This window comes from Salvelinus namaycush, chromosome 20 (assembly GCF_016432855.1).
Source record: "Salvelinus namaycush isolate Seneca chromosome 20, SaNama_1.0, whole genome shotgun sequence".
NCBI lineage: Eukaryota > Metazoa > Chordata > Actinopteri > Salmoniformes > Salmonidae > Salvelinus > Salvelinus namaycush.
Window position 1 is genome coordinate 40,187,236 of NC_052326.1, and position 12,074 is coordinate 40,199,309.

A 12,074-nucleotide genomic window follows, 5' to 3' on the forward strand; every position below is an offset into this window, starting at 1 on the left:
CTGTCCTCTGGTGGCTAGTTCCAAATATACCCCACACTGTTGCCCTTGGTGACTCTTTACAGTCTTCCTGTTTGCTACAGAAACCGTACTGTAGGTAGCGCCAGTGAGCTTCAGGGCAGCCATTTATCAGAGAGCAGGATGTGGGGGTTTACTGAGACACACACAGGTCTGTATGCCATACATACACATGCACAGCGATGCAGTAAAATAAGCAGAGCTGAGCAGAAGCAGTTATGGAGTTGCGAGCTGAACTGCTGAAGTCCATCTGGTATGCTTTCACCTCTCTGGACGTGGAGAAGAGTGGGAAGGTGTCCAAGTCCCAGCTAAAGGTGAGAGGTCGGGGGTCAGTATAGGGGTCAAAGAGCAGGGAGGATGGGATTGATTTTCTTCCGTGTCTGTCTGCCCTTCCAATGTGTTGGTTTGTGTGTTATTGATGTTTTTACACTTAACTGTTTTTGTTAATCTTTTCAGCATATTTTCCTTGTTTTTAGGAAAATTATATTTTTATGTAATTGGCATCAGAACTTGTTTTATTTGTTTATTTATTGATCTAGTCAGGTCAACCCCATTAGATGAGACACTTTATTTTCAAGATCTGATCTCTTTCCTGTTAGCTCAATGCGTGGGTGTGACATGTCCTTTAGCATGAGCTACACAGCACTGTATACTGATTGGTATCTTAGATAATGTTATTGCTTGATCAAACCCCTTCTATTGGAATTTGATCACATTCGTAATTAACTTCATCATTGCACAGCCCTAGTTTTGATGTTTGGCCCCCCTCCTCAAGTCTAGAATAACAAACACATGACTGTAACTAGGCTAATTTCTGGGATTATGTATGGGCCAGACAATGGAGAAGCAATCATCAATAATCTGCTATGGCAATAGGCCTATCTCTATGTTCAGAGGCAGACCCTCTATGAGCCCCCTCATGATTCTGGGGAGCTGGTGGTGTGTTATTGCACTGGTGTTTGGGTGAATACGTGTGTGCTGTATTGTCATGTGTTATGGGTCAGTGATGTTGTGTTGAGTTGTGTGTGGGATCAGGCATTGTGACATTTCTAATCCCAGTCACACTGAGGGGCTTGGGCTCTGTGTCCCAGCCGTCGCTATAACGACATTGTCAAAGAGTCCCTGTGTCTCGCCACCTCCATCTCCTTGCTCTAAGACTACAGGCTCCAAAACTGAAATTATGTAAATTGAAATTGAAATTTTTGCTGGCATAAAATGTTTGAGATTTTATAAAATAAAATAAATATTTTTTTTTCTGTCTGTCTGTCTCTCCCTGTCTTGTAGGTTTTGTCTCATAACCTGTACTCTGTGTTGATGAGTTGTAGGTTTTTATCTCATAACTTGTACTCTGTGTTGATGAGTTGTAGGTTTTGTCTCATAACCTGTATCCTGTGTTGATGAGATGTAGGTTTTGTTTCATAACCTGTACCCTGTGTTGATGAGATTTAGGTTTTGTTTAATAACCTGTACTCTGTGTTGATGAGATGTAGGTTTTGTTTCATAACCTGTATCCTGTGTTGATGAGATGTAGGTTTTGTTTCATAACCTGTACACTGTGTTGATGAGATGTAGGTTTTGTTTAATAACCTGTACTCTGTGATGATGAGATGTAGGTTTTGTCTCATAACCTGTACTCTGTGTTGATGAGATGTAGGTTTTGTTTCATAACCTGTACTCTGTGTTGATGAGATGTAGGTTTTGTTTCGTAACCTGTCCCTGTGTTGATGAGATTTAGGTTTTGTTTCATAACCTGTACCCTGTGTTGATGAGATGTAGGTTTTGTTTCGTAACCTGTCCCTGTGTTGATGAGATGTAGGTTTTGTTTCATAACCTGTACTCTGTGTTGATGAGATTTAGGTTTTGTTTCGTAACCTGTACCCTGTGTTGATGAGATGTAGGTTTTGTTTAATAACCTGTACTCTGTGTTGATGAGATTTAGGTTTTGTTTCATAACCTGTACTCTGTGTTGATGAGATGTAGGTTTTGTCTCATAACCTGTACTCTGTGTTGATGGGATTTAGGTTTTGTCTCATAACCTGTACTCTGTGTTGATGAGATGTAGGTTTTGTTTCATAACCTGTACTCTGTGTTGATGAGATGTAGGTTTTGTTTCGTAACTTGTACTCTGTGTTGATGAGATTTAGGTTTTGTCTCATAACCTGTACTCTGTGTTGAGACGTAGGTTTTGTTTCATAACCTGTACCCTGTGTTGATGAGATGTAGGTTTTGTTTAATAACCTGTACTCTGTGTTGATGAGATTTAGGTTTTGTTTAATAACCTGTACTCTGTGTTGATGAGATGTAGGTTTTGTCTCATAACCTGTACCCTGTGTTGATGAGATGTAGGTTTTGTTTAATAACCTGTACTCTGTGTTGATGAGATGTAGGTTTTGTTTAATAACCTGTACTCTGTGTTGATGAGATTTAGGTTTTGTTTCATAACCTGTACTCTGTGTTGATGAGATGTAGGTTTTGTCTCATAACCTGTACTCTGTGTTGATGGGATTTAGGTTTTGTCTCATAACCTGTACTCTGTGTTGATGAGATGTAGGTTTTGTCTCATAACCTGTACTCTGTGTTGATGAGATGTAGGTTTTGTCTCATAACCTGTACTCTGTGTTGATGAGATGTAGGTTTTGTCTCATAACCTGTACTCTGTGTTGATGAGTTGTAGGTTTTGTTTCATAACCTGTACTCTGTGTTGATGAGATGTAGGTTTTGTTTAATAACCTGTACTCTGTGTTGATGAGTTGTAGGTTTTGTCTCATAACCTGTACACTGCGCTGAACATCCCCCACGACCCTGTGGCTCTAGAGGACCACTTCAGAGATGATGATGATGGGCCGGTGTCCAACCAGGGGTACATGCCCTACCTCAACAAATTTATACTGGACAAGGTACTGTACACACACACACACACACACACACACACACACACACACACACACACACACACACACACACACACACACACACACACACACACACACACACTTGACATCCTCTCTTTCTGAACCCAGGTGGTTGAGGGCACATTTGATAAGGAGAATGTAGATGTGTTCTGCTGGACTCTCTGTGCCAAAAAGAACTACCGGCCTAAAGATGGCGTGGGTGTTCTGCTTGATAAAGACGCCTTCCATCTCTGGTGCATCTTCAACTTCCTGTCTGAAGACAAGTATCCACTGGTCCTGGCCCCAGAGGAGGTGAGTTCTTAGCCCTGGACGTATAATCCAAAATCATTTTCCTCTTTTCTTTCTTACGTTCATCAACCTTTCATGCAAATCTTGCAATAATGTCAATGGGAGATTCTGTCTCAAGTTCAGATTTGTCCCATTATGTGTCCCATTCATTCAATATGGCCCCTCTCAGGTGGAATACCTCCTGAAGAAAATCTGCTTAGCCATGAGTGTGGAGCTTAGCTGTGTGGACATGGAGGATTTCATATCCCAGGAGCCTGTGCAGCTGAGCGGGATCACAGTGTGGGCCTTCCTGGACTTTGTCAACACCGGGAGGCTGACCAGAGGCGTGGAGAATGACTCTGTCACCATGGCGATAGACAAGGTCTACCAGGAGATAGTGGGCAATATCATAAAAGAGGTGCTTTTAACATAAAGATTATTAGAAATGTTTGTGTTGGTGTGCATGTAATATGCATGTAATAAACGTATAAAGTATGACAGTATTTATATAATTAGGCATGTGTAACTTTGTGTGGGTGTATGTATCTGTCCTCAGGGGTATTTGTGGAAGAAGGGTCACTTGCGGAGGAACTGGAACGAGCGCTGGTTCTCTCTCCGGCCCAGTACTCTGCATTACTACGTCAGTGAGGACCGCAAGGAGTGTAAAGGCTGTATCGAGCTGGACCACAACTGTTGTGTGGAGGTACACAACGCTGGGTTATGTAGAATAGAAGGCACAGCTGGGCTGAGAGATTTGTTCAGAGCGCAAGGCTTCATGGTAGCATGTATAGAATGAATATGACCCCATTCTTTATAACAATAAGAACGTTGGAGTGTGCAAGTTGTTGTGATGGTTATTTTCTCACAGCAGTGTTGTGGTTGCACTGACAGGTGCTACCAGAGAAGGAGGGGAAGAGGTGTATGTTCTGTGTGAAGACGCTAACTAAGACCTATGAGATGAGCGCCCCCGACACCAAGCAGAGACAGGAGTGGACCACAGGTCAGAGATCATACTCGCTACTGTACACAACACACACACTGTGTTTTTAAAGCCACGAGAACATTTAGGGGTAGATTTTGGGCAATATCTAGGAGCCGGGGTGATATTCTACTAGCCAACGGTTGTAAAATCTGTGCCATGCGATATTTTATTAAACTAGGGTTGTTTATTAATAATAATAATAATAATAAATTACATTTACAGACATAAATCACCAAGCTCTTTTGGCACATATTCTACTAGCCCAGTCTAAAAATACTAGCCTCGGGCCCAAGCTTAACTTTGTTCCTGCAGCGATCCAGACAGCCATCCGTCTGTGTGTAGAGGGGAAGAACTCCCTGCATAAGGACCTGAAGCTGCGACGCAGAGAGCTAAGGGAGGAGAGGGAGAGGAGGCGCACCACCAAGGAGGAGGAGCTACAACGTCTGTGCCTCCTCCAAGGGGAGAAGGAAAGCAAGCTGGCCGAGCTGGAGCTCCTACAGGTAGGTAGGGGGGAGGGGTGTGTGTGTGAGTGAGTGAGAGAGAGAGCGAGAGACAACAGAACTTTGGATAGCTATGTGATAAAAGCATCACAATAACCTCTGTTATATTTGTTGGTATCATTGGTGTGCAGGAGGCGCAGAGGCACTCCCAGGCAGCACTGCTGCAGGAGGAGCAGAAGAGGAGACAGAAACATGAGGAGCTGCAGAGAACCCTGCAGGACCAGCTACAGCAGGTTGAAGAGGTGAGAGGCTAAGGAGATGAGGAGATTAGCCGGGGAAGGAAAGAAGGTAGCGGTAAGAGGAGGAAGGAGAAGAGAAGGTGAGAAGGATAAGTAGAGGAGAAGGAAGGTGTGAGACAATGAGAAGAAGGACCCAACATACATGTCTAACTCTAAAGATCTTTAAGGATTTAACAGTGGCTTTGTCCTGGTTTAAGTGTGTGTTTGTCATGGGCCAGGAGCGGGACAACATGCAGGCGGAGATGGCCCTGAAGGATGCGGAGACGGACCGCCAGAGGAAGAGGATCAGGGAGCTGGAGGAGATGCAGCTCCGCCTGGAGGAGGCTCTGCACCAAGAGATTAGAGCTAGACAGAATGAGGAGACCTACCGCCTCGCACAGGCCAGGTAACACACACACACATACATGTATACTGTATGTACAGTATACACACACACGCACACACACAGGTAGCACACGTCATGGAAAAGGACTATCTTATACCCACTGACACTTACATGTCTTCTGTAAATGTCTGACTTCTTAGTGCTCACTGTGCTCACAGTTTCCTGTCATTTTAGTCTGTTACCGCAAAGTCACACAAAAAATGAAGGTAGGGGGACGTTTCACGTTGGAAGTGATGGCCTTGACCTGCTAGCTACAGTGTGTGCTTCATTTAGTGAAATCTGCAAACCACAATTACATATTTTTAAAGATAAGTTAACCCAAATCAAAAACTAGCCAAACCAAAATGAACACTGGTATTAATCTGAAGTTGTACCTCAGTTTATTTCAAATGCAAGGAACCCTCAGTCATACACACAGCTGTGTTTGTCGGTAGACGTGTTTGCTCTCAGAGAAACACCAACGATTTCCTGTTATCTCTGCTCATTACTTGTGGTTTGTCTGCTTTCTCAGGAAATGAACATCTTAAGGTGTTATTTTCTTTTTTGACCCCCTAGGAGAGCTCAGGTTTAGTGTTTCCATAACCCTGCTCTCTGGTTGGTCCCTTCATTATGACATTGTCATAATTGTGCTCTCTGACTGGTCCCTTGATAATGACATTGTCATAACCCTGTTCTCTGATTCATCCCCATAACCGTGTTGTCTTATTGGTCCCTTCATAATGACATGGTCATAACCCTGCTCTCTGATTGGTCCTGTATGAAATTGTCATACCTCTGCTCTCTGATTTGTCCCATCATAATGCCATTGTAATAACTCTGCACTCTGATTTGTCCCATCATAATGCCATTGTAATAACTCTGCACTCTGATTAGTTTATCATAATGACATCATCATAACACTTCTCTGATTGGTCCTTCATAATGTCAATGACACATACAATAAGGAAATCAGGACACCAATATAAGTTTTAAAATACAGTACACAATAAGTGGGCATCCCTAATCTGTAACTAACATTATTAACATTGGTCCAACCAACTAATTTTAGAGCTCCAACAAGGCCTGAAGTGTAGTGTGATTAGAACCGTGCATAAGGGTTCTCTCCTTCTCTCTCTCTTCACCACCAGTCTGCTGGTGGAGGAGGAGGAGAAGATGAAGGTCCTGCTGGCCCTCCAAGAGGAACAGGAGCAGTACATCCTGAAGACCCAGAGAGAGAAGCAGGAGCTCAGGCAGGAGATGGTAACCAAGTCCCAGGATTTAGAGGAGGCCCAACACCAGCTGGAGAAGGTTCGGGCCAACCGGCACAGAATGGACCAGGACATTGCAGTGAGTGCAAAAAAAATTTAAAAAAAATTTACACACTTGCCCCCTCCCCCCTTACATATGGATATATTATACTATAAATTGTGCCTTCCTGTATTTCACTTATGCTAACATTTTTATTCTATTCTACTGCCTTTAAGTTATTTTCGTATTATTATTTTTCACTATTTCTTATTGTTGTTGCATTGTCGAGAAGGAACCTGCAAGTAAGCAGTTCGTTAGACAAGGTATACCATATGTATCCTGTACATACGACTAATAAAACTACTCATCAAGAAATTATAGTCCGATTAACTACCTTTGCTGCCCCGTTTGTGTGATCGGGAATGCATGTGAATGAGCATAATGTTGACGGCAAGATAACGGGACGGCAAGATAACGTTCAGGATCTTAGACTGCTGGTCAAAAGATTAGACACACCTACTCATTCAAGGGTTTATCTTTACTTTTTTCTACATTGTAGAAAAATACTGAAGACATCAAAACTATGAAATAACATGTTACGAATCCCTTTGGCCTGGCAGTCTAGGGGGGATGGTAACGAGACCCGTAACATAACTCATGCAAAGTATAGTAGTGAAAAAGTAACAGTGAGAACAAATAACCAGACAACTTAAATCTACCGTCAAACACTCATGGTTTATTTGGTAAACACACAGTAAAGGGGGGGGGGGGGGGGGGGGGCAGGAAAAGGGGCTGAGCTGGACCCAAGGAAAGAAACAAATATCCAAAAACACCTCTAAGCTAGACTACTTCAATACTGGGTAACTAACTAACTAACCAAAAAATAGAGTGGGTGGTCCGCCCAGTTCTAACTAGTGTTCTTAGATAAAGTATTCCTACGGGTAGTGTATGCCCATGGGCGACTTGTCTTGGTACCCCCTTTCCCACTGTCAAACAAACAGTCAAACACCATAACAAAACAATACTCACAGGATAAAGGGACATGTAGTTGCTAAACCAAACAGGAGATCTACAGAGAGATTGCATGACCGAGAGATTGAGCTCTAGAGAGAACAACTGACAGGGTTTTTAAACCAAGGGAAAGGGAATGTGATTGGGTAAGGGAAAAGGAGCAGGTGTCTTCTGATTGATGACTGATTGGTGACTGATTGGGGAATGACGATTGCCACCTGTGAGGGGAGAAGGAGAGAAAAGAAATACACACACAGGATACACACAGGATACCTGTATCCGTAACATAACACATATTGAATAATGTAGTAACCAAAAAAGTGTTAATCAAATCAAAATATATTTTATATTTGAGATTCTTCAAATAGCCACCCTTTGCCTTTGACAGCTTTGCACACTCTTGGCATTCTCTCAACCAGCTTCATGAGGTAGTCACCTGGTATGCATTTCAATTAACAGGTGTGCCTTGTTAAAAGTTAATTTGTGGCATTTCTTTCCTCCTTAATGCGTTTGAGCCAATCAGTTGTGTTCTGACAAGGTGGGGGGGGGGGGTATACAGAAGATAGCCCTATTTGGTAAAAGACAAAGTCCATATTATGGCAAGAACAGCTCAAATAAGCAAAGAGAAACAACAGTACATCATTACTTTAAGACATGAAAGTCAGTCAATATGGAACATTTCAAGAACTTTGAAAGTATCTTCAAGTGCAGTCGCAAAAACCATCAAGCACTATGATGAAACTAGCTCTGATGAGGACCACCACAAGAATGGAAGAACCAGAGTTACCTCTGCTGCAGTTCATTAGAGTTACCAGTCTCAGAAATTGCAGCCCAAATAAATGCTTCAACATCAACTGTTCAGAGGAGTCTGCATGAATCAGGCCTTCATGGTGAATTGCTGCAAAGAAACCACTACTAAAGGAAGAAGAGACTTGCTTGGGCCAAGAAAGACGAGCAATGACATTAGACCAGGGGAAATCTGTCCTTTGATCTTGAGTCCAAATTGGAGATTTTTGGTTCCAACGGCTGTGTTTTTGTGAGATGCGGTGTGGGTGAACGGATGATCTCCGCATGTGTATTTCCCACCGTAAAGCATGGAGGAGGAGGTGTTATGGTGTGGGGGTGCTTTGCTGGTGACACTGTCTGTGATTTATTTTGAATTCAAGGGACATTTAACCAGCATGGCTACAATAGCATTCTGCAGCGATACGCCATCTCATCTGGTTTGGGCTTAGTGGGACTATCATTTATTTTTTAACAGGACAATGACCCAACACACCTCCAGGCTGTGTAAGGGCTATTTGACCAAGAAGTACAGTGATGGAGTGCTGCATCAGATGACCTGGCCTCCACAATCCCCCGAACTCAACCAAATTGAGATGGTTTGGGATGAGTCGGACCGCAGAGTGAAGGAAAAGCAGCCAACAAGTGCTCAGTATATATGGGAACTCCTTCAAGACTGTTGGAAAAGCATTCCAGGTGAAGCTGGTTGAGAGAATGTCAAAAGTGTGCAAAGCTGTCTTCAAGGCAAAGGGTGGCTATTTGAAGAATCTAAACTATAAAATATATTTTGAGTTGTTTAACACTTTTTTGGTTACTACATGATCCCATATGTGTTATTTCATAGTTCTACAATGTAGAAAATAGTAAAAATAAAGAAAAACCCTTGAATGAGTAGGTGTTCTAAAACTTTTGACCGGTAGTGTAGATGTTATGCAGCACTTTCCCCCACTATGATGACTATTTAGTCACTATTTAGTTGCTGTATGTGTGTCAGTGTGCACGCTATGTTTTGTCCTTCTTGTCCGATAAACATCTCAAAATGAAGCACAGTGGCCTCTGGATTCAGCATAAAACACAATAATTTATTAATTGACTCCCCCATTGTCTTCGCTTTCACTCCATCTCTCATTTTCTTCCCCTTCACCCTTTCACATTATTTTTCTCACAACCTCTCATCCCCCTTCCTCTCCATGGTCTCCCTCAGACTGCTCAGAGGAAGCTGCGGCAGGCCAGCACTAGTGTCAAACACTGGAATGTCCAGATGAACAGACTGATGCATCCTATTGGACCGGGAGGTGAGCTGAGTTGTGAGGGAAGTATTATGGTGTGTAAAGCTAAGTGTGAACAGGTGCCTGTGTCAAACTCCTTGTCCTTCCTGCATTCTCTTTTTTGCTTTTGCTCTGATTCTCTCCTCCCCTCCCTCTTTCTATCCCAGAGAGAAGACTCTCACTTGGAGGCTCAGGGGATCCGGTTGTGCGTGGGCCCTCTTTACGAGACTCAAGCCTACGCCTGTACCATCAGAGGAGCGAGGGAGAGAGGGAGAAGGAGAGGGAGAGAGAGAATGAGCAGGAGCACATAGAGGAGAAGGAGTGTGAGGAGAGAGTGAGCATCATAGGGAGAGAGGAGAGGCATCTGTCTCAAGCCTCCAATGGGGACTGTGCCTGAGGCCCAACACCCCCAAGCTAATATTAATGTAAATACATACCACTGGGATTGTACTATCAGATCATTTGATATCACCTTTTATTTACTTAAGAGGATGTATTTTTATGTGAGTATTTTCACCTTTCTTTTCTCTCTCTCCCTGTCCTTACTTGGTCAATTACTATGACGGTAATAATATTAGCAAAATAATGCTAATATTCTTGGTGCTTTCATGGCAGGAAAGTCTTCAAATTTGAACCATAAATGTGTTTATTCTGTAACCTCTTTTCAATTGTAATTGAAAACAAAAGCTCTGTAACAAAAACAGCAGTTGTTAATCAAACAACATGAGTCTAAATAAATCCACTGGACAACTTGGATGATGATTGTTTTTGAAATGTGGGATGAAGAGTTTGAAATGGAAATAAACTATATATAATGATTGTTACATCATATCCTTTGTGGTTGCGCCTTCCTGCTCCTTCTCTTGAAGCAGTCTGCTTTTATATACATCCTCCACCAAACAATGCTGGTGACATGCAAAACCCTGCAAAAGCTGTCCTCTACCTCTGCAGAAAATATGGTCAACAGAGACACCTAGTGGCAGTGTGGTTGACAACAATGGCAATAAAGCAAAATAGAAAGGTAGTGAACAGAATACCAGTAGAGTAGAAAATAATAGAATAGAATACTGTAATATCTCATAGGAAGCTTTACTATCAACAAACTACAGGCATGCATATAACATACATCAAAATACATTAAAAAAATACATAAATACAAGACAGTTGTGAAGAGGGCACGACAAAACCTATTCCCCCCCAGGAGACTGAAAATATTTGGCATGGGTCCTCACATCCTCAAAAGGTTCAACAGTTGCACCATCGAGAGCATCCTGACTGGTTGCATCACTGCCTGGTATGGTACCAGCTCGGGCTCCGACCGCAAGGCACTACAGAGGGTAGTGCGCACGGCATGGGAACATCACTGGGGCCAAGCTTCCTGCCATCCAGGACCTCTATACCAGGCGGTGTCAGAGGAAGGCCCTAAAAAATAGTCAAAGACTCCAGCCACTCTAGTCATAGACTGTTCTCTCTGCTACCGCATGGCAAGCGGTACCAGAGCGCCAAGTCTAGGTCCAAGAGGCTTCTTAAAACCTCTTGGCGCACAGATCCCTTTAACGGGATCCTTTTCGTCAACAACCGCTGAATTGCAGAGCGCCAAATTCAAAAAAAATTACTACAAATATTTATTTTCATGAAATCACAAGTGCAATATACCAAAACACAGCTTAGCTTGTTGTTAATCCACCTATCGTGTCAGATTTTGAAAATATGCTTTACAGCGAAAGCAATCCAAGCGTTTGTGAGTTTATCGATCACTAGACAAAACATCACGAACAGCTAGCAGCAATGTAGATTGGTCACGAAAGTCAGAAAAGCAATAAAATTAATCGCTTACCTTTGATGATCTTCGGATGTTTGCACTCACGAGACTCCCAGTTACACAATAAATGTTCCTTTTGTTTGATGAATATTATTTTTATATCCAAAAACCTCCATTTGGTTGGTACGTTATGTTCAGAAATCAACAAGCTCGAGCGGTCATGAAGGGCAGACGAAAATTCCAAATAGTATCCGTAAAGTTCATAGAAACATGTCAAACGTTTTTTATAATCAATCCTCAGGTTGTTTTTAACATAAATAATCGATAATATTTCAACCGGACGGTAAACTATTCAATAAAAGAGATAAAGAAAATGTTGAGCTACAACTTTCGCACGCATGAACTAATCGAAGGACATTCAGCTATCCACTGACGCATTTTGATAAATCTCGCTCATTTTTCAGAATAAAAGCTTGAAACTATGTCTAAAGACTGTTCACACCCTGTGGAAGCCATTGGAAAAGGAATCTGGTTGATATCCCTTTAAATGGAGGAACGGCGGGCAATGGAACAGGGATTTCTCAAAATAAGAGGCACTTCCAGGTTGGATTTCCTCAGGTTTTCGCCTGCAAAATCAGTTCTCTTATACTCACAGACAATATTTTCACAGTTTTGGAAACTTTAGAGTGTTTTCTATCCTAATCTGTCAAGTATATGCATATT

The 12,074-nt window shown here is 42.4% G+C and overlaps 1 protein-coding gene across 1 annotated transcript; it reads left to right on the forward strand.

The window, feature by feature from the left end:
• Positions 1 to 208: 208 nt before the first annotated feature.
• LOC120064620 (differentially expressed in FDCP 6 homolog) lies at positions 209 to 10,399 on the forward strand. Its single transcript, XM_039015239.1, has 12 exons — positions 209 to 329; positions 2,772 to 2,912; positions 3,036 to 3,218; positions 3,385 to 3,612; positions 3,751 to 3,897; positions 4,086 to 4,194; positions 4,489 to 4,676; positions 4,808 to 4,918; positions 5,134 to 5,300; positions 6,428 to 6,626; positions 9,526 to 9,616; positions 9,757 to 10,399. Exons 1-12 carry the CDS (start codon positions 234 to 236, stop codon positions 9,984 to 9,986), a joined length of 1,890 nt encoding a protein of 629 aa, XP_038871167.1. The 5' UTR covers positions 209 to 233; the 3' UTR covers positions 9,987 to 10,399.
• Positions 10,400 to 12,074: the final 1,675 nt, after the last annotated feature.